This window comes from Nerophis lumbriciformis, linkage group LG16 (assembly GCF_033978685.3).
Source record: "Nerophis lumbriciformis linkage group LG16, RoL_Nlum_v2.1, whole genome shotgun sequence".
In the NCBI taxonomy this organism is placed as follows: domain Eukaryota; kingdom Metazoa; phylum Chordata; class Actinopteri; order Syngnathiformes; family Syngnathidae; genus Nerophis; species Nerophis lumbriciformis.
The window spans coordinates 1,142,034-1,161,831 of NC_084563.2; the positions used below are offsets into that span (position 1 = coordinate 1,142,034).

At 28.9% G+C, this 19,798-nt stretch overlaps 1 protein-coding gene across 2 annotated transcripts in view; it reads left to right on the forward strand.

Moving 5' to 3' along the window:
• Positions 1–19,798, forward strand: part of lman2 (lectin, mannose-binding 2) — a 39,230-nt gene that overhangs the window by 5,773 nt on the left and 13,659 nt on the right. Inside the window, exons 3-7 of one of the 2 annotated variants that reach the window (XM_061976512.2) lie at positions 1,972–2,090; positions 5,231–5,348; positions 15,606–15,688; positions 18,563–18,724; positions 18,795–18,909. In XM_061976512.2, the coding sequence (XP_061832496.1) occupies positions 1,972–2,090; positions 5,231–5,348; positions 15,606–15,688; positions 18,563–18,724; positions 18,795–18,909 (597 nt within the window). Of the gene's footprint in view, positions 1–1,971; positions 2,091–5,230; positions 5,349–15,605; positions 15,689–15,741; positions 15,822–18,562; positions 18,725–18,794; positions 18,910–19,798 lie in introns of both variants that reach the window. The other variant, XM_061976514.2, reaches the window with a different exon arrangement.

Here is a 19,798-nt window from a genome sequence, read left to right on the forward strand (position 1 = left end):
TATTTTTGCACATTTTAAAGCAAAATAAGCAATACTTTTACTTTTGAAATGCTTATACTATTGCAGAATATTAAGATGTGCACTGGATGTTTACTTTTATATTTGCACATTAAAAAGCAAATGTTAAATGTTAAGTTTTAAATGTTTACATTGTTACAGAATATTTTGTCATGTTGTTGTCAATGTTGACTGAGTGGCCATACTTTTTTTTTTTTGTAAATAAGTCATGCCTTTTGAAAAAACTGGCCTAAATTTATTTTTTCATCTTCATTTTAAATTAAAAAAATAATCGGTAAAAGGATAAATCTATAGATTAATCGAAAAAATAATCTATAGATTAACCGATTAATTGAAAAAATAATCTATAGATTAATCGATAGAAAAATAATCGTTAGCTGCAGCCTTAATAATAATAAAATAAATTACCACTCCACTTCAACTTAAAGACAGCATAAGCCCATTCGAAAAACTGCTTTTCTGCCTCAGGTTTGCTCATTAAAGTGTACATAGTATGTTTACAGCAGGTTAGGTTACTTTCTAAAACCTGTTTCGCAGCCAGCAAATCACACAGAAACATGTTAAACACGCAAAACAAAGACCTTCCCCCACACTTGAAGAAAATTGGTAAAAAACTAGCCTACTACGTCAGGATTTTTTGGGAGAAAAAACTAATTACACTGACTTAGAAGGCTCAAAAACTTTTATTTCATTTATATGTTTGGCATTATATGGTTGTCATTTTTCCCAAAAAATATTAATAATAATCCAAACTAATGTTGTTATGAATTGGGTACAAAACATAAAAAAACACTTTTATGGCAAATATATAGATCTGAAGTTGATCTATAGATATATAAAAACGTTAAAAGTTTTAAAAAACTACTAATGAATGACTTGTTTTGAATTTTTAATGACTGAGACCCTTTTGCGTCCTTTAACACTTACCAAAATTGAAGGGAGCCCTCATGGTTTTGGTTTTTAAAAAGAAAAATATCAAAATGGCATCCGCATGCTTTGATTTTTCAGTGTTATAATCAAAATAAATTATTATTATTATTATTATTAGTGCATCTAATCTGGGTAAAGACTCCCCGGTCTTTAAAAAACTGTTTTGTACTTTAATCAACGGTCCTTGAACACACCACAGTTATATGCTCTGAGATGGTGTAGTTACATTTTGAACATTGATCCTATATGAACTTTTATGATATTGTATTTTGTAATTGACCGATTTAAAAGAATGAAATAAATCTACAAATTTTGACAAAATTAATGAATTAAAAATTAAAATTTTAATTAAATTATATACAAATTAAATACAAATTAAATAAACAAAACAAAATTAAACTAAATTATATACAAATAAAAACTTCTTTTTTTTAAATTTAAAATAAATAAAAATAAATTAATATTGACAATATTAATAAAAAATATATGATAAATAAATGAAAATGAATAAAAATAAGTTTTCAAACATAAAAATATGTTTAAAAAATTTAAATGAACAAGTAAAAACAATATTGTCAACATTGATGAAAAAATTAAAGGACATTAAAATAAATAAACAAATATTGACAAGGAGTAAAATAAATTAAGATAAAATATGGAAAAAAACATTGAAAATATAAATACATTTTCAAAAAATGACAAAGAAAAGGAAAAAAAGGACAATATTGACACCTACGCCATAGGAAAAAAAGGAACGGAGCAACAAAATCAAACTCTGGGCATCAGTCTGCTACCCAAATATTGTCAATTAACACCAAATTGTACAAATGTTTACAAAATCCCAGGTGGTGAACATGTGGACCCGAGTGGTTGTGGCCCTAAACAACCGTAGTGTTATCTGTCGTTACACACACAACATTTAGAAGAAAAGAAGAAGAGCCTTCATGTGAATTGAACCACACCCACGTTCAGCCAACCGAGGAGCATTTTGTGTGGCAGTTGACTCACCTGGTGGTGTTTCAGGTGTGGGCAGCAGCGCGTCCAGCCAGTGGGACTTCTCTGGAAGCACCCTGGTGACCTCCTCGTACGTGAGACTCACCCCAGATGAGAGGAGCAAGCAGGGATCCATCTGGAACACTGTGGTGAGGCGCTCACTCCTCACATCGCCGTCATTTCAATCCTTCAAATGAGTCTCTGAGCGTTGCTCAAAGGCACACGGCAGGTGTCTATGTTTGTTTATTGTATAACAATATATCAACTCTTTATTGACCAAACAACACAAGTGTTGTAGCTCAGACCGACTTCCTGTGCCTGTCTACAGCGCTAAGCCTTCTGGGTAATGTAGTATATTCACATTTACGTCCTAATTGAGGTGTATTTATATAGGTATTTGACATTTGCATATCAAAGGGTAAGACAATTAAAAACATGTTGGTTAATTTGCAATGCTGACCGAGCAAAGAGGCAGGATTTACATGTTAGAGATGCTGAAGTGTGATGATGATCTCTCTTTGTCATTCATTAACCGAACTGGAACACCTAAAACATTGATCGCAAATTCGTAAAACGACAAGTTGATGCAATGTTTTTGAGGGGGAAAAAAGATACATACAGTACATTTAAACTTTTTTCCGCGTCTTCCTGGAAGAACTGCCACAGAGTCAGGCATTTTTAGGGCGCAACAATCACAAAAATATATGTATGTATATATATATATATATATATATATATATATGTATGTGTGTGTATATATATATATATATATATATATATATATATATGCATGTGTGTGTGTTTATATGTGTATAAAAAATGTGTATATATATTTATATACAATATACACATATATATATATATATATGTGTATATATATATTTATATATATATATATATATATATATATATATATATATGTGTATATATATATATATATATATATATGTGTATAAAAAATTTGTATATATATTTATATACAATATACACATATATATATATATATGTGTATATATATATTTATATACATATATATATATATATATATATATATATACACACATATATATAAACATACACATTAGGGCTGCAACAACTAATCGATTAAAGTCGATTAAGGTCGATTATAAAAATAGTTGCCGATTAATTTAGTCATCGATTCGTTGGATCTATGCTATGCACATGCGCAGAGGCAATTCTTATTTTATTTTATTTTTTAATTTATTTTTGTATAAACCTTTATTTATAAACTGCAACATGTACAAACAGCTGAGAAACAATAATCAAAATAAGTATGGTGCCAGGTTTTTTTCAATAAAATACTGGAAAGGATAGAAATGTAGTTTGTCTCTTTTATCCGATTATTAATCGATTAATCGAAGTAATAATTGACAGATTAATCGATTATCAAATTAATCGTTATTTGCAGCCCTAATACATATATATATATATATTTATATATATATATATATATATATATATATATATATACATATAAATATATATATACATATGTGTGTATATATATATATATATATATGGATGGATGGATGGATGTATATATACATATATATATATATATATATATATATATATATATATATATATATATATATATATATATATATATATATATATATATATATATATATATATACATATGTGTGTATATATATATATATATATATATATATATACATATGTGTGTATATATATATATATATATATATATATATATATGTGTGTGTATATATATATATATATATATATATATATATATATATATATATATATATATATATATATATATATATATATATATATATATATATGTGTGTATATATACATATATATATATATATATATATATATATATATATATATGTATATATACAGTGGGGCAAAAAGGTATTTAGTCAGCCACCAATTGTGCAAGTTCTCCCACTGAAAATGATGACAGAGGTCTGTAATTTTCATCATAGGTACACTTCAACTGTGAGAGACAGAATGTGAAAAAAAAATCCAGGTATTCACATTGTAGGAATTTTAAAGAATTTATTTGTAAATTATGGTGGAAAATAAGTATTTGGTCAATAACAAAAATTCAACTAAATGCTTTGTAATATAACCTTTGTTGGCAATAACAGAGGTCAAACGATTACTATAGGTCTTTACCAGGTTTGCACACACAGTAGCTGGTATTTTGGCCCATTCCTCCATGCAGATCTTCTCGAGAGCAGTGATGTTTTGGGGCTGTCGCCGAACAACACGGACTTTCAACTCCCTCCACAGATTCTCTATGGGGTTGGGGTCTGGAGACTGGCTAGGCCACTCCAGGACTTTCAAATGCTTCTTACGGAGCCACTCCTTCGTTGCCCGGGCGGTGTGTTTGGGGTCATTGTCATGCTGGAAGACCCAGCCACGATTCATCTTCAAAGCTCTCACTGATGGAAGGAGGTTTTGGCTCAAAATCTCTCGATACATGGCCCCATTCATTCTTTCCTTAACACAAATCAGTCGACCTGTCCCCTTAGCAGAAAAACAGCCCTAAAGCATGATGTTTCCACCCCCATGCTTCACAGTAGGTATGGTGTTCTTGGGATGCAACTCAGTATTCTTCTTCCAAACACGACGAGTTGAGTTTATACCAAAAAGTTCTATTTTGGTTTCATCTGACCACATGACATTCTCCCAATCATCCATGTGCTCTCTAAATCGGGGTTCCACTGTACAATACTTACATCAATAACACTTTTTATGGCGCAACAAAGTAACTGCTTTAGCAAAGACTGAAGTTAGCAGTGGACACATGGTCAACTATATACACTACTGCCATACAATGTCTCGCACTCAGAAATGTCATAGCAAAAGTAAATATAACAACTGGACAGCAGTTACTGTCGTTAGCTCATTTTTAAATGTTGCAATAACAATTAGGTTTTATTATCAAAAACAATTCATATTTATTATCACACACAAAAGTACTGGTATCGAGAATTGGTACCGTATGGGTTCAAATGTGAACAGTAGCCATCCCTAGACTGACCAGTGGTCAATGCAGAGGATATGTGACCTCAGAACTCAAGTACACTTACTGAGCAAAGTGTTCCAACATCCACCTGACCTCTAGCCACTCCACTAAGGTACCTTTCTAACAATAGCTTTGCTTGAAATATGTTCATGCAGTTTTTGTGCATAAAGTGCTGTGCTGTGATGGACTACAACATGTTGCATGTTAAGATGGAAACAGCACAACATCATTTATCAAGCTTTGTGTTGTGTGGCACAGCCGTGTTACCTCAAAGACTGGGAGATGCACGTCCACTTCAAAATCCACGGGGTTGGCAAGAAGAATCTCCATGGCGACGGCATCGCTCTCTGGTACACAAAAGACAAAGTGCATCCCGGTAAGTGCAGCGACGTTCACACTTTGTCCAAGAGCCAACGTTGTGACTCCAATGTGTGAGAGAGCACACACCTTTGATACCCTGCTGTGATTTATGCTGTATTGCTTCCCCTTCATTCTTTGAGTGCAACCAATACACTTTCATTCAATATGGACCGCATTAAAGAAGGTCAAACCAGTTGAATACGTGAAGAAGGTCAAATATGGTAAATAGAAGGTCGTAGAAGTCAATTCAAAGTAAAAGAAGGCAACAAAAAGGTAAATTGAAAGTAAAAGAAGTTAATAAAAGGTTAACAAAAGGTCAAAAATGTAAATAGAAGCCAGTAAAAGTAGTTAACATGTAAAAGAAGTGTAAATGTAATGTAAAAAGGGTAAATAGAAGGAAAAATTATGTAAATAAAAGGTTAAAAAAGGAATATAGAAGGTAAAATGAGGTAATAGAAGCTAAAAATAAAAAAGATAAAACAAGGTAAAATATGTTAAAGGTAAATAAAAAGGCAAATAGGAGGTAAAAATAAGGTAAATAAACAGGTAAACTAAGTTAAATAGAAGGTAAATAAATATAAAAAGGGTAAATAGAAGGTAAAATAATGAATATAAAAGGTTAAAAAAGTAATATAGAAGGTAAGATGAGGTAATAGAAGCTAAAAAAAAAAGATAAAACAAGGTAAAATATGTTAAAGGTAAAAAATATAAGGTAAATAAAAAGGCAAATAGGAGGTAAAATAAGGTAAATAAACAGGTTAAATAAGTTAAATAGAAGATAAATAAAAGGTAAATAAATGTGAAAAGGGTAAATGGAAGGTAAAATAATGAAAATAAATGGTTTAAAAAGTAATATAGAAGGTAAAATGAGGTAATAAAAGATAAAACAAGGTAAAATATGTTAAAGCTAAATATAAGGTAAATAAAAAGACAAATATGAGGTAAAATAAATAAACAGGTTAAATAAGTTAAATAGAAGGTAAATAAATGTAAAAAGGGTAAATAGAAGGTAAAATAATGAAAATAAAAGGTTCAAAAAGTAATATAGAAGGTAAAATGAGGTAATAGAAGCTAAAAAAAAAAAGATAGAACAAGGTAAAATATGTTAAAGGTAAATATAAGGTAAATAAAAAGGCAAATAGGAGGTAAAAATAAGGTAAATAAACAGGTAAAATAAGTTAAATAGAAGGTAAATAAATATAAAAAGGGTAAATATAAGGTAAAATAATGAAAATAAAAGGTTAAAAAAGTAATATAGAAGGTAAGATGAGGTAATAGAAGCTAAAAAAAAAGATAAAACAAGGTAAAATATGTTAAAGGTAAAAAATATAAGGTAAATAAAAAGGCAAATAGGAGGTAAAATAAATAAACAGGTTAAATAAGTTAAATAGAAGGTAAATACATGTAAAAAGGGTAAATAGAAGGTAAAATAATGAAAATAAAAGGTTCAAAAAGTAATATAGAAGGTAAAATGAGGTAATAAAAGATTAAAAAAAAAAGATAAAACAAGGTAAAATATGTTAAAGGTAAATATAAGGTAAATAAAAAGGCAAATAGGAGGTAAAATAAGTTTAAACAGGTTAAATAAGTTAAATAGAAGGTAAATAAAAGGTAAATAATTGTAAAAAGGGTAGATAGAAGGTTAAAATGATTAAAATAAAAGGTTTATAAAGTAATATAGGAGGTAAAATGAGGTAATAGTAGCTAAAAAAAGATAAAACAAGGTAAAATATGTTAAAGCTAAATATAAGGTAAATAAAAAGACAAATAGGAGGTAAAATAGGGTAAATAAACAGGTTAAATAAGTTAAATAGAAGGTAAATAAATGTAAAAAGGGTAAAAAGAAGGTAAAATAATGAAAATAAAAGGTTCAAAAAGTAATATAGAAGGTAAAATGAGGCAATAGAAGCTAAAAAAAAAAGATAAAACAAGGTAAAATATGTTAAAGGTAAATATAAGGTAAATAAAAAGGCAAATAGGAGGTAAAATTAGGTTAATAAACAGGTTAAATAAGTTAAATAGAAGGTAAATAAAAGGTAAATAATTGTAAAAAGGGTAGATAGAAGGTTAAAATAATTTAAATAAAAGGTTAAAAAAGTAATATAGAAGGTAAAATGAGGTAATAGAAGCTAAAAAAAAAGATAAAACAAGGTAAAATATTTTAAAGGTAAATATAAGGTCAATAAAAAGGCAAATAGGAGGTAAAATAAGGTAAATAAACAGGTTAAATAAAAGGTAAATATATGTAAAAAGGGTAAATAGAAGGTAAAATAATGAAAATAAACAGGTAAAAGAAGTTAAATAGAAGGTGAATAAAAGGTAATAAACAAAATAAATTTAGAAATTAAAACAAGGTAAAAGGTCATAGAAGGTAAATAATGTTAAGGCAAGTAAAATAATATTTTCCCTAATATGCACCCCAATGTGTATTATAGTAAAATACACCCCATTGTGCATTTTAGTAAAATACACCCCAATGTGCATTTTAGTAAAATACACCTCAATGTGTATTTTAGTAAAATACACCCCAATGTGTATTATAGTAAAATACACCCCATTGTGCATTTTAGTAAAATACACCCCAATGTGCATTTTAGTAAAATACACCCCAATGTGTATTTTAGTAAAATACACCCCAATGTGCATTTTAGTTAAATACACCCCAATGTGTATTATAGTAAAATACACCCCAATGTGTATTATAGTAAAATACACCCCAATGTGCATTTTAGTTAAATACACCCCAATGTGCATTTTAGTAAAATACACCTCAATGTGTATTTTAGTAAAATACACCTCAATGTGTATTATAGTAAAATACACCCCAATGTGTATTATAGTAAAATACACCCCAATGTGCATTTTAGTTAAATACACCCCAATGTGCATTTTAGTAAAATACACCTCAATGTGTATTTTAGTAAAATACACCTCAATGTGTATTTTACTTACAAATTGTTTTTTTAAATGAACAAAAATAGTTTTTATACTGGCAAATCATTTTCGTAATGGAATAACTTTGTTTTAATACTTGCAAATAGATAAATAGATGCATGTTTTGTTTTTATTTACAAATCCTTTTTTAATTGAAGACATTTTTTAATTTACTTGCAAATCGTTTTTAACAAAAAAAATATTGTTTTTATACTTGCGATTTGTATTTTCATTTGAAGGAAATGTTTGTTTTTAATAGCGAATCGTTTTTAATTAAAAGCACATGTTTTTATACCTGCAAATCATTTTTTAATTGAAGGAAATTGTAATCTTTTACCTGTGTGTGTGTGTGTGTGTGTGTGTGTGTGTGTGTGTGTGTGTGTGTGTGTGTGTGTGTGTGTGTGTGTGTGTGTGTGTGTGTGTGTGTGTGTGTGTGTGTGTGTGCGCTTTGAGTACCTTGAAGGTAGAAAATGTGTAACCCATTTACCATTTAATTATGAATCGTTTTTTTAACTGAAGAAATTAGGTTTTTTTTATTGTAAATTGTTTTTTTAATTAAGTAAAAATGTTTTTTTTCCTTACAAAGCGTTTTTCAATTGAATAAATTTATTTGTATTTTTTATACAACAATTTTTTAATTGAGGAAAACATTTTTTTGACTTATTATTCTTTTTTTTTTTAATTGAACATTTTTTTATTGAAGAAAAACATTTTTTTTTACTTGCGAATCGTGTTTTTAATTGAAGAAAAAAAAGATTATACTTGCAAATAGCTTTTTTTTTTAAATAGTTTTTTTTAATTTAAAAATTGTTTTTCACTTGAATAAATTGTTTTTTATGCTTGCCAATTGTTTTTTTAATTGAGGAAAATTGTTTTATTTGACTTATTATTCGTTTTTTTTAATCGAACATTTTTTTATGCTTGCCAATAATTTTTTTATTGAAGAAAATAGTTTTTTTAATTGAAGAAAAAAAAATTTTTTTCCTTACAAAGCGTTTTTCAATTGAATAAATTTATTTTAATTTTTTATACAACAGTTTTTTAATTGAGGAAAAAACATTTTTTGACTCATTATTGTTTTTTTTTAATTGAACATTTTTTTTATTGAAGAAAAACAATTTATTTTTACTTGCGAATCGTGTTTTTAATTGAAGAAAAAAAAGATTATACTTTCAAATAGCTTTTTTTAAAATCGTTGTTTTTAATTTAAAAATCGTTTTTCACTTGAATAAATTGTTTTTTAAACTTGCCAATTGTTTTTTTAATTGAGGAAAATTGTTTTATTTGACTTATTATTCGTATATTTTAATCGAACATTTTTTTATGCTTGCCAATCATTTTTTTATTGAAGAAAATTGTTTTTGTTTTTTTACTTGCGAGTCGTTTTTTAATTGAAAATATTTTTTTATACTTTTTTTTAATAGTTTTTTTAATTTAAAAATCGTTTTTCACTTGAATAAATTGTTTTCTATACTTGCCAATTGTTTTTTTTAATTGAGGAAAATTGTTTTATTTGACTTATTATTCGTATTTTTTAATCGAACATTTTTTTATGCTTGCCAATAATTTTTTTATTGAAGAAAATAGTTTTTTTAATTGAAGAAAAATTGTTTTTTTTCCTTACAAAGCGTTTTTCAATTGAATAAATTTATTTTTATTTTTTATACAACAGTTTTTTAATTGAGGAAAAAACATTTTTTGACTCATTGTTTTTTTTAATTAAACATTTTTTTTATTGAAGAAAAACAATTTCTTTTTACTTGCGAATCGTGTTTTTAATTGAAGAAAAAAAAGATTATACTTTCAAATAGTTTTTTTTAAATAGTTTTTTTTTTATTTAAAAATCGTTTTTCACTTGAATAAATTGTTTTTTATACTTGCCAATTGTTTTTTAATTGAGGAAAATTGTTTTATTTGACTTATTATTCGTATTTTTTAATCGAACATTTTTTTATGCTTGCCAATAATTTTTGTATTGAAGAAAATGGTTTTTTTAATTGAAGAAAAATTGTTTTTTTTTTCTTACAAAGCGTTTTTCAATTGAATAAATTTATTTTTATTTTTTATACAACAGTTTTTTAATTGAGGAAAAAACATTTTTTGACTCGTTATTGTTTTTTTTTAATTGAACGTTTTTTTTATTGAAGAAAAACAATTTCTTTTTACTTGCGAATCGTGTTTTTAATTGAAGAAAAAAAAGATTATACTTTCAAATAGCTTTTTTTTAAATAGCTTTTTTTTAATTTAAAAATCGTTTTTCACTTGGAATAAATTGTTTTTTATACTTGCCAATTGTTTTTTTAATTGAGGAAAATTGTTTTATTTGACTTATTAATCGTATTTTTTAATCGAACATTTTTTTATGCTTGCCAATAATTTTTGTATTGAAGAAAATGGTTTTTTTAATTGAAGAAAAATGGTTTTTTTTTTTCTTACAAAGCGTTTTTCAATTGAATAAATTTATTTTTATTTTTTATACTACAGTTTTTTAATTGAGGGAAAAACATTTTTTGACTCATTATTGGGTTTTTTTAATTGAACGTTTTTTTTATTGAAGAAAAACAATTTCTTTTTACTTGCGAATCGTGTTTTTAATTGAAGAAAAAAAAGATTATACTTTCAAATAGCTTTTTTTTAAATAGCTTTTTTTTAAATTTAAAAATCGTTTTTCACTTGAATAAATTGTTTTTTATACTTGCCAATTGTTTTTTTAATTGAGGAAAATTGTTTTATTTGACTTATTATTCGTATTTTTTAATCGAACATTTTTTTATGCTTTCCAATATTTTTTTTATTGAAGAAAATTGTTTTTTTAATTGAAGAAGAATAGTTTTTTTTCCTTACAAAGCGTTTTTCAATTGAATAAATGTATTTTTATTTTTTATACAACAGTTTTTTAATTGAGGAAAAAACATTTTTTGACTCATTATTGTTTTTTTTTAATTGAACATTTTTTTATTGAAGGAAAAAAAATTCTTTTTACTTGCGAATCGTGTTTTTAATTGAAGAAAAAAAAAGATTATACTTTCAAATAGCTTTTTTTTAAATAGTTTTTCTTTAATTTAAAAATCGTTTTTCACTTGAATAAATTGTTTTTTATACTTGCCAATTGTTTTTTTAATTGAGGAAAATTGTTTTATTTGACTTATTAACCGTATTTTTTAATCAAACATTTTTTTATGCTTGCCAATAATTTTTGTATTGAAGAAAATTGTTTTTTAATTGAAGAAAAATTGTTGTTTTTTTCTTACAAAGCGTTTTTCAATTGAATAAATGTATTTTTATTTTTTATACAACAGTTTTTTAATTGAGGAAAAAAAATGTTTTGACTCATTATTGTTTTGTTTTTTAATTGAACATTTTTTTATTGAAGAAAAACAATTTCTTTTTACTTGCGAATCGTGTTTTTAATTGAAGAAAAAAAATGTATACTTGCAAATATCTTTTTTTTTAATAGTTTTTTTTTTAATTTAAAAATCGTTTTTCACTTGAATAAATTGTTTTTTATACTTGCCAATTGTTTTATTTGACTTATTAATCGTATTTTTTAATCAAACATTTTTTATGCTTGCCAATCATTTTTTTATTGAAGAAAATTGTTTTTGTTTTTTTACTTGCGAGTCGTTTTTTAATTGAAGAAAATATTTTTTTATACTTGCAAATAGCTTTTATTTTTTGAATAGTTTTTTTTATTTAAAAATCGTTTTTCACTTGAATAAATAGTTTTTTATATTTGCCAATTGTTTTTTTAATTGAGGAAAATTGTTTTATTTGACTTATTATTCGTATTTTTTAATCGAACATTTTTTTATGCTTGCCAATATTTTTTTTATTGAAGAAAATTGTTTTTGTTTTTTTACTTGCGAATCGTTTTTTTAATTGAAGAAAATATTTTTTATACTTGCAAAACGCTTTTTTTTTTTTTTAAATAGTTTTTTTAATTTAAAAATCGTTTTTCACTTGAATAGTTTTTTATACTTGCCAATTGTTTTTTTAATTGAGGAAAATTGTTTTATTTGACTTATTATTCGTATTTTTTAATCAAACATTTTTTTATGCTTGCCAATATTTTTGTTATTGAAGAAAATTGTTTTTGTTTTTTTATTGCGAATCGTTTTTTTAATTGAAGAAAATATTTTTTATACTTGCAAAACGCTTTTTTTTTTTTTTTAATAGTTTTTTAAATTTAAAAATCGTTTTTCACTTGAATAAATTGTTTTTTATACTTGCCGATTGTTTTTTTAATTGAGGAAAATAGTTTTATTTGACTTATTATTCGTATTTTTTAATCGAACAATTTTTTATGCTTGCCAATATTTTTTTTATTGAAGAAAATTGTTTTTGTTTTTTTACTTGCGAATCGTTTTTTCAATTGAAGAAAATATTTTTTATACTTGCAAATAGCTTTTTTTTTTTTTAAATAGTTTTTTTTATTTAAAAATCGTTTTTCACTTGAATAAATAGTTTTTTATACTTGTCAATTGTTTTTTTAATTGAGGAAAATTGTTTTATTTGACTTATTATTCGTATTTTTTAATCGAACATTTTTTATGCTAGCCAATAATTTTTTTATTGAAGAAAATTGTTTTTGTTTTTTTACTTGCGAGTCGTTTTTTAATTGAAGAAAATATTTTTTATACTTGCAAATAGCTTTTATTTTTTGAATAGTTTTTTTTATTTAAAAATCGTTTTTCACTTGAATAAATAGTTTTTTATATTTGCCAATTGTTTTTTTAATTGAGGAAAATTGTTTTATTTGACTTATTATTCGTATTTTTTAATCGAACATTTTTTTATGCTTGCCAATATTTTTTTTATTGAAGAAAATTGTTTTTGTTTTTTTACTTGCGAATCGTTTTTTTAATTGAAGAAAATATTTTTTATACTTGCAAAACGCTTTTTTTTTTTTTTAAATAGTTTTTTTAATTTAAAAATCGTTTTTCACTTGAATAGTTTTTTATACTTGCCAATTGTTTTTTTAATTGAGGAAAATTGTTTTATTTGACTTATTATTCGTATTTTTTAATCAAACATTTTTTTATGCTTGCCAATATTTTTGTTATTGAAGAAAATTGTTTTTGTTTTTTTATTGCGAATCGTTTTTTTAATTGAAGAAAATATTTTTTATACTTGCAAAACGCTTTTTTTTTTTTTTTAATAGTTTTTTAAATTTAAAAATCGTTTTTCACTTGAATAAATTGTTTTTTATACTTGCCGATTGTTTTTTTAATTGAGGAAAATAGTTTTATTTGACTTATTATTCGTATTTTTTAATCGAACAATTTTTTATGCTTGCCAATATTTTTTTTATTGAAGAAAATTGTTTTTGTTTTTTTACTTGCGAATCGTTTTTTCAATTGAAGAAAATATTTTTTATACTTGCAAATAGCTTTTTTTTTTTTTAAATAGTTTTTTTTATTTAAAAATCGTTTTTCACTTGAATAAATAGTTTTTTATACTTGTCAATTGTTTTTTTAATTGAGGAAAATTGTTTTATTTGACTTATTATTCGTATTTTTTAATCGAACATTTTTTATGCTAGCCAATAATTTTTTTATTGAAGAAAATTGTTTTTGTTTTTTTACTTGCGAGTCGTTTTTTAATTGAAGAAAATATTTTTTATACTTGCAAATAGCTTTTATTTTTTGAATAGTTTTTTTTATTTAAAAATCGTTTTTCACTTGAATAAATAGTTTTTTATATTTGCCAATTGTTTTTTTAATTGAGGAAAATTGTTTTATTTGACTTATTATTCGTATTTTTTAATCGAACATTTTTTTATGCTTGCCAATATTTTTTTTATTGAAGAAAATTGTTTTTGTTTTTTTACTTGCGAATCGTTTTTTTAATTGAAGAAAATATTTTTTATACTTGCAAAACGCTTTTTTTTTTTTTTAAATAGTTTTTTTAATTTAAAAATCGTTTTTCACTTGAATAGTTTTTTATACTTGCCAATTGTTTTTTTAATTGAGGAAAATTGTTTTATTTGACTTATTATTCGTATTTTTTAATCAAACATTTTTTTATGCTTGCCAATATTTTTGTTATTGAAGAAAATTGTTTTTGTTTTTTTATTGCGAATCGTTTTTTTAATTGAAGAAAATATTTTTTATACTTGCAAAACGCTTTTTTTTTTTTTTTTAATAGTTTTTTAAATTTAAAAATCGTTTTTCACTTGAATAAATAGTTTTTTATACTTGCCGATTGTTTTTTTAATTGAGGAAAATAGTTTTATTTGACTTATTATTCGTATTTTTTAATCGAACAATTTTTTATGCTTGCCAATATTTTTTTTATTGAAGAAAATTGTTTTTGTTTTTTTACTTGCGAATCGTTTTTTTAATTGAAAAAAATATTTTTTATACTTGCAAATAGCTTTTATTTTTTGAAATAGTTTTTTTTATTTAAAAATCGTTTTTCACTTGAATAAGTTGTTTTTTATACTTGCCAATTGTTTTTTAATTGAGGAAAATTGTTTTATTTGACTTATTATTCGTATTTTTTTAATCGAACATTTTTTTATGCTTGCCAATAATTTTTGTATTGAAGAAAATAGTTTTTGTTTTTTTACTTGGGAATCGTTTTTTAATTGAAGAAAATATTTTTTATACTTGCAAATAGCTTTTATTTTTTTAAATAGTTTTTTTAATTTAAAAATCGTTTTTCACTTGAATAGTTTTTTATACTTGCCAATTGTTTTTTTAATTGAGGAAAATTGTTTTCTTTGACTTATTATTCGTATTTTTTAATCAAACATTTTTTTATACTTGCCAATATTTTTTTTATTGAAGAAAATTGTTTTTGTTTTTTTTACTTGCGAATCGTTTTTATAATTGAAGAAAATATTTTTTATACTTGCAAATAGCTTCTTTTTTTTTTTCAAATAGTTTTTTTTAATTTAAAAATCGTTTTTCACTTGAATAAATTGTTTTTTATACTTGCCAATTGTTTTTTTAATTGAGGAAAATTGTTTTCTTACGTGCTAAATAATTTTTTTATTTGCAGATATTTATTTTTTTACCTGCAAATGGTTGGCGTGAGTAAAAAACTTTTTGTGTGTTTGTGGAGTTTTGCCTATAATTTCCCTCCCTCCACGCTCTAAAAGCCACAAGTAAATGTGCTTTCCACGCGCTTCCGTGCACATAATAAATGATGGCGTTCCAGTGAAGGACTCACGTGTCCTTCATGAGCTCCTCCACTAGGTGGGGCAGCTTGTGTTGCCATGCATGCGACGACCCAGATGTCAGGTGGGGTACATGGTGCTTGCTTGTCTACTTCAATTTGTGACACTCCATTGTCCCGTTGTCCCTGAAGTAGCCACTCTCTACCTGCGCCCTAGGCCCCGTGTTTGGGAACCAGGATCAGTTTCTGGGCCTGGCTATATTTTTGGACACCTTCCGCAACGACCTGCACGGCATGGACGTAAGTGTTTGCCCCGCGCCGCCTCGCCTCTGACCGCCTCCTTTCTCCCGCAGGGCCCGTCTTCTCCGACAACGCGCTCTTCCACGGCCTGGCGGTTTTTATCGATACGTACTCTAACGACGACTCGGCCGACGTGAGTGCCGAACTCGGCTCTCCGTCGTCCGGCTTGCATTTACATTTATTTTTACTGCTCACTTTAAAGTGGCATGTTGACGTCAGGCCGCCATGTTCCCCCCCCCCCCCCCCCCCACGCACTGTTGTTGTCATGGTGACGCACACACACACATCCCATGGTCTAGTTTGCGTTCGCTTCTTGTGCTTCCTTTAGATTTATTTTCATCATTTTTATTGTTTATGATGGATTTGTTTCATGTCTTTATTCTTCATTTTGTCCTAAACGAGCTCCCAGTCGTCACCAGGGATGGGTACCCAATTTGCTCAAAATCATAAACTCATATTTTCATACTTTTGTTGCACGCCGGATTTTCCGGGAGACTCCCGAAATTCAGCGCCTCTCCCGAAAACCTCCCGGGACAAATTTTCTCCCGAAATTCAGGCGGAGCTGGAAGCCACGCCCCCTCCAGCTCCATGCGGACCTGAGTGACGTCACGCGCGCAACACCTCGTAAATCGTTGGCCAACCAAAAAAGTAACCCCAGTACGCTATAGCCAACATTCACCAGGAGATGGCAACAGACAAACATAGATCACTCTATTACATTCCTCCCCTTTTAGAAATGTAGAAGTTACTCTAAATAAATAAACAACCCAACCAAAAAAATGCAGCAGCTCAATTAAAAAACTGTACTTAAGCCACATTCTTTTCTTTCTTTTTATTAGTACTGAACTCTTAACCCTCATTTGTAAAAAAAAAATAAAAAATAACATGCTTATTATACAAACAGTATTGTCACCTTTAACACAGATTTTTATACTGTCTTCAGAGATTCCGTTTTTTTGGTGGTACTCGAAACCTTTCTGGGTACCTGCGAAAGGGTGTTCAGCATGGTTGGAAAAATAGTGACAGAGAATAGAACAAGGATGGACAATTCAATGAGTAGATGAGTGTTATGTGTGTGTATATGTGTAAATAAATGAACACTGAAATTCAAGTATTTATTTTATTTATATATATATATATATATATATATATATATATATATAATAAAATAAATATATATATAGCTAGAATTCACTGAAAGTCAAGTATTTATATATATATATATATATATATATATATATATATATATATATATATACATATGAAATACTTGACTTGGTGAATTCTAGCTGTAAATATGTTATTAAAAAGAAAAGTATTGATTTTGAGCCGATAATTGGTTTGAATCGATTCCAAATCAAATCAGGTGGTGCCCAAAGATTCGCAGCCTTAACTGTTAGCATTAGCGATTTTACATGGCAATTTCAACACGTCAAAATCTGCTCATGAAAACTGCAATTAAAATGAATGTTACAATCAACCATCTGGTGTGTAATAAGCACACTACTTACGGTATAAACACGTTGTAGGGCGCAACGTGACACGTTCAGCTTGCTGGAAAAAACGACTTCCTAGTTAGACGACGTATCATAGAAAGCCTCTACAGCACTGCCATCTAGTGTCTCGGAAGTGCAACGGCATTGCAAACGAGACTCAAATGTGACAATAAAACAAGATATAATGTAGGTAATTAAAAAAGAAAGTATTGATTTTGAACCGATAATCGGTTTGAATCGATTCTGAATCAAATCAGGTGGTGCCCAAAGATTCACAGCCTTAACTATTAGCATTAGCGATTTTACATGGCGATTTCAACACGTTTCACAGCCTTAAGTATTAGCATTAGCGATTAAATGGCGATTTCAACACGTCAATATCTGCTAATGGAAACTACAATTAAACATCTGGTGTGTAATAAGCACACTCCTTACAGTATGAACACGTTGTAGGGCGCAACATAACACGTTCATCTTGCTGGAAAAAGCTACTTCCTAGTTAGATAAAAAAAGTATTGATTTTGAACTGATTATTGGTTTGAATCAATTGTGAATCAAATCAGGTGGGGCCCAAAGATTCACAGCCTTAACTGTTAGCATTAGCGATTTTACATGGCGATTTCAACACATCCAAATCTGCTAATGGAAACTACAATTAAACATCTGGTGTGTAATAAGCACACTACCTACAGTATCAACACGTTGTAGGGCGCAACATAACACATTCAGCTTGCTGGAAAAAGCTACTTCCTAGTTAGATAAAAAAGTATTGATTTTGAACTGATTATTGGTTTGAATCAAATCAGGTGGGGCCCAAAGATTCACAGCCTTAACTATTAGCATTAGCGATTTTACATGGCGATTTCAACACGTCCAAATCTGCTAATGGAAACTACAATTAAACATCTGGTGTGTAATAAGCACACTACTTACAGTATGAACACGTTGTAGGGCGCAACATAACACATTCAGCTTGCCGTAAACAACGACTTCCTAGTTAGACGACGTATCATAGAAAGCCTCTACAGCACTGCCATCTAGTGTCTCGGAAGATACAGCATAATAATCTCATTTTTAAACGTTAAATTATACAATTTTACTACCGAACAATTAACATTTGTTAACACACAAAAGTACAGAAAATGTGCACCGTAGAGTACCGGTACCGGTAAAGTGGTACCGTATCGGTTCCAATGTAAACGATACCCATCCCTAAGAGTCACTGATAACTCAAATCAATAAAAACACTGGACTGAATGTGTTTACAATTGCAAAAAAAAAAGCCCATATTTGCATGTCATTTGAGAGCTGTTATGATTTGCCATCTTTTTCTGTCTGCCTGTAGTCGCCATAGTAACGCCGCCTTTCTCGCCCTCAGCGCTCCTTCCCGTACATCTCGGCCATGGTGAACAACGGCTCGCTGAGCTACGACCACGGCAGCGACGGGCGCTCCTCGGAGCTGGGCGGATGCTCGGCCGACCTGCGCAACAGAAACTTTGACACCTACCTCGCCGTCCGCTACTCCCGAGGACGCCTGACCGTACGTACCGGTACACACCGCCTGACCGTACGTACACACCACACCTTGATGCCATGTGGCCGCCCCGCAGGTGATGGTGGACGTGGACGACAAGAACGAGTGGAAGGAGTGCATCGACATCGGAGGCGTGCGTCTTCCCACCGGCTACTTCTTTGGCGCCTCGGCGGCCACCGGCGATCTCTCTGGTGCGTAGCAGCAACACTTGAACACACCTCAGTATGGACGTAGCAGCAACACTTGAACACACCTCAGTATGGACGTAGCAGCAACACTTGAACACACCTCAGTATGGACGTAGCAGCGACACTTGAACACACCTCAGTATGGACGTAGCAGCAACACTTGAACACACCTCAGTATGGACGTAGCAGCGACACTTGAACACACCTCAGTATGGACGTAGCAGCAACACTTGAACACACCTCAGTATGGACGTAGCAGCGACACTTGAACACACCTCAGTATGGACGTAGCAGCGACACTTGAACACACCTCAGTATGGACGTAGCAGCGACACTTGAACACACCTCAGTATGGACGTAGCAGCGACACTTGAACACACCTCAGTATGGACGTAGCAGCAACACTTGAACACACCTCAGTATGGACGTAGCAGCAACACTTGAACACACCTCAGTATGGACGTAGCAGCAACACTTGAACACACCTCAGTATGGACGTAGCAGCAACACTTGAACACACCTCAGTATGGACGTAGCAGCAACACTTGAACACACCTCAGTATGGACGTAGCAGCAACACTTGAACACACCTCAGTATGGACGTAGCAGCAACACTTGAACACCTCAGTATGGACGTAGCAGCAACACTTGAACACACCTCAGTATGGACGTAGCAGCAACACTTGAACACACCTCAGTATGGACGTAGCAGCAACACTTGAACACACCTCAGTATGGACGTAGCAGCAACACTTGAACACACCTCAGTATGGACGTAGCAGCAACACTTGAACACACCTCAGTATGGACGTAGCAGCAACACTTGAACACACCTCAGTATGGACGTAGCAGCAACACTTGAACACACCTCAGTATGGACGTAGCAGCAACA